General features: G+C 41.0%; 1 protein-coding gene across 1 annotated transcript in view; it reads right to left on the bottom strand.

Moving 5' to 3' along the window:
- Nucleotides 1-3928, bottom strand: part of samd4a (sterile alpha motif domain containing 4A) — a 36412-nt gene that overhangs the window by 31365 nt on the left and 1119 nt on the right. The window contains 1 exon segment of the mRNA XM_014031205.1: nt 3219-3886. Within this exon segment, the coding sequence (XP_013886659.1) occupies nt 3219-3414 (196 nt within the window). The 5' untranslated portion in view covers nt 3415-3886.

Raw genomic sequence — 3928 nt, 5'->3', positions numbered from 1 at the left:
CTGACACACAATACCCATGGGGAAAAAAAATCGATCTTGTGACTTATGAATCGTTTTTCCCAAATTTGAATGAAAATCAATCCAGATCGATTAAATTGATTTTATTAACCCAGCCCTAGATATCGATATCTGATATTATTATTGGTGTTATGGCTGATAACCAATATGAGCAGAGGTTTTGTTGCATGATACTGAGCCAGCATTTGCACTTAGCTTTTTTTTCCAATCTGACTGCATCCTTTTGCTGTTGTTGCAATTCTGAACATTCATCTCATTCAGAAGTTAGTGCTACAACTTCTATTTGTAACTTTAATTTCTTTTAAAATGTTTCTTGACAAAATAATTTTGCTGGTTTTCTCTGAGAAGATGTACTTAATGTGTCCCACAGATAAAGTTTATTTCTACATATCAATTACACTTTTTCATATTGTATATTTTTACACAACCATGGACTGAAAGGCAGTTCACAATGAGCTGACGAACGAGCTAGTGGTTCACCTGAGCTAGGCTAAGACCAAAGAGATCTGCTGCCATCCTGAAACCACTCAAGTTCATGCAAATCATTTTATAAACTTTTACACAATCATCAATTTAGTACTCTTATTTAAACTGCATTCTATAGTTAGACTATCACCGTTTGTTTTGTTCCCACCTTAAATCTGACTGGAGTCTTTCTGAGGATTGCAGATTAATACAAAAGTTGAGGAGTCTCTTCACCAAGTGAACTGCATTCTGACAAATTTAAGAGCCAGGAGAACCTGTTGTTGAGTAATAAGTCCTTATCCTCTGCTGCCTCCCCCTACCTTCAAACGTCTTTGATCTTTAACAGTATGAGCAAGCTTGAGCTTGGGAGCAGTCCTGGAGAAAAACTCATAAAGTCAGCTTTGAGGTCTCCAGTTTTACCTAATAATAAAAAAAGGCCAGCCTGTATTACCTTCAGAGCACAGACCCCTGTAAATCCTGCAGGAATCTCTAATATCTGAGGACGTCACTGCGTGACAGGGCMTTTCAGCCGTTCAAGCCATGCACATGCTGCCGCAGGTACACAGAGACTCCTGCTCTCCGGTGCAGCAGCGCTCCATTCTATTTTTCATGAGCCCAGTCGGTTGCCAGGGTTTTAGTTACCATGGTCATGCTGCAGTGTGATGCAACAAAACCAAGCCAGAAACCCCCTCTGGGTGTTCTGGCGTGATACCAACTCTGGGAGAGCTACAGGACTTATGGGATGGCACACTAACCAGGTGAAGTCTCCGTCCGGTCATCGAGCCAAACGCCTTTAACACCCTTCAACAACCAGTTTCAGATTTAAACTTCTGCATAAAAATCACTAATATAGTTATTTACTGATGTCTCTGACAGGAAATGTCCACTAATACTTGTGTGTATAACTGTGTTTTCCTGTGTGTTTCAACTGGATTCAGAGTAGAGCTGTGCGGTATATGTGATAAGACGGTAGAAACAATATGAAGTTGGTCTACGGTAGAAATTTACCCTCTACTGTCCTGTCGTCAGTTACGTCATCACACCTGTGTCATCAGGGCTGCGAGTGCAGAGACAACTYAACAGGAGGAGTTTGAAATATAATGAAAATAAATGAAGAYATWTAGCGTTTTAAAACASGTATAGAAAGAATAAATCCTCAAAATCCCCCCCTGCCGCTGTAGAAAAGTTACGTGGTGTCGCGGGATGCGGGATCATTTCCTCCCTCCCTCTCGCTGCACGTCGCGCAGAGCGAAGCGTTAACAACCGTAGTTTTTTCACATCCAAGTTGTCGGAGAAAAAAAACTTGTTTTTTTATGTATTGTTACCCACAGAGATGATTAAAAAAAGACGTGGACGTTCATTCAATCATAAATCCATCTTGTAAAGTCGGCACAGCTCTGATGATGAAGATGAGAGCGCAGCAGAGCAGCAGCTGACAAGTTCAGCAGGCAGAAGCTCATTGAATGGCAGGCAAWTATTACATTTATTTGGCTTCACCACACTTACATTCTAGTTATCTGAAATAGTTTTATGACAGGACTATGTACAGCTTAAGCCCCTTAAGGTCCTGTCACATTATAACGTTTTAGTCAACTTATGCCAACTTAATTTTTTTTATGTCTAAATTACTCATTTTACTTGAAGTACTGGTTATAACATCCACTTTATTTTGATAGTGTTGAAATTTTGAGAAATGTTTTTTGTTGTTGAAATCATTTTGCAATTATATAACATTCTTTTGTACTTTAGTTATGTTCATTTGCACTACAGCAAAAATGCTGGGTTTGATTAGGATTACAGTTTTCTTCAAAATAAATGCTCTAAAAAATTACATTATCTTTGCTTTTTATGATCATTTTCTACCGCGATATATACYGTTKCCARGAAYGGATTCAATTTATAKTGTGATAAGAATTTGAGGTCATACCGCCCAGCCCTAAGTCAGAGGACACAGCTTAAACACTCAAAGAAAATGTTCTGAATTCATTAACAAGCCAGAAAACTAAGTATTTTCTGCAAACAAAATGCAGTGTAGAAGCACAGRGCTGAATGATTTTGCTAAAAATTTGTTAAAGAAGCCCATACTGAGCTATCACAGCTAAAACAACCAGAACAAGAGCTAAAAGTTAAAACCTGCAAAACAGCGACAAAAACCTCAATTTAATYAAACAGTAGCAACAAACCAAAATGTACAAAAACCGTGTCCAACAACTACAGTTAGCAGAACAGTAGCTTAAAGCTAAAACCAGCCAAARAGAAGCTAAAAGGCAAACACAGGTATGCTAAAGAATATTGCAAAGTGCCCAAAGAAAATGCAAACGTTACCAACAACAAATGTTATACTATAGCCACAATGTCCTGAATGAGCTGAGGAATGTGATTCCTGAATGACTGAGATAGCTGATGCAATTTACAGAAACCTGCAGAAGAAACTATAAACAGGAAAACAACAGTGTGAGTGCTGACTCWGCCATGACATTTTTATAAGAATGAATTGCAGTATACCTCTGTTTCTGATCAGAAAACAGCCTGGGACAGAAGCAAATACCAAGAAAGGAAAGAAGAGACGACAGGAACAAAAAGTAGCTGAAAACACAGCTGAGCTCTCTTCTGAAAACCTGTTAAATGTCTCTAAAGTGMACTAATTAACCACCACGATAAACAAATTAGCTTATTAGAGCAGGAATAAAAGCCTTCTGGTCAGGACTCAGTGTCCGGTGTTTCAGCGGTCCTACCTGGARTGTTGGCCTCTCCTTCCAGGACCTGCAGCTCCGTGCATTCAGCCAGGGAGTGCTCCAAACAAAGCTGCAAAAAGCGAGCCTGGGTCCGGCTCACCCTCTTCAGCAGGGAGAGCAGAGCCACGGTCTGTTCGCACTCATTCCACCCTTTAAACCAGCTGGCTAACACGCCCACCTGATCGCGAAACATCATGGTCTGCGAGCAGGGATGGAGGRGCGCTGAACGTGGTGGGCAAGGCAGAGGAGGAAACTCAGAGCGGTGTCTCCCAAGCTTTACAAAGAAGGTTAAATTAACAGGCAGGGGGTAGGGATTAGGATATGTGGCAATCAGGAATGATAAAAACAAGTACTGTATATCATTCTTAGCTGGGACTGTGGGACTCTCAGAGTAGTGCAGYAGAACTGTGCCGACTGAGGCAGAAGTTGTAGATTTTCCTTCTGGAGGGGGTTAAAATTGTTTTTTTTCTAGTCGGAGAGTCTCCTTTGCTAAGAATGAGGGAGGGACGGTGGTCGTCTGGAGCTGGGCGTTGGGCAATCGGAGCTGCTTTCGGCTGCCAAGTCGAGACTAATATTTGATGAGTCAGCTCTCTTCCAGCTCAGGCTGTGTCACATCAGCTCCAACCTCTGGCATTTTTTTTTTCTTCTTCAGGGAATCCCTCGTAGACCTGCGAGAAGGTTGTCAGACTTTAGAAGAAATAAAGCATCAC

This window comes from Austrofundulus limnaeus, unplaced genomic scaffold (genome assembly GCF_001266775.1).
Source record: "Austrofundulus limnaeus strain Quisiro unplaced genomic scaffold, Austrofundulus_limnaeus-1.0 Scaffold1200, whole genome shotgun sequence".
NCBI classification, from domain to species: domain Eukaryota; kingdom Metazoa; phylum Chordata; class Actinopteri; order Cyprinodontiformes; family Rivulidae; genus Austrofundulus; species Austrofundulus limnaeus.
This window is presented reverse-complemented; position numbering and strand designations above follow the sequence as displayed.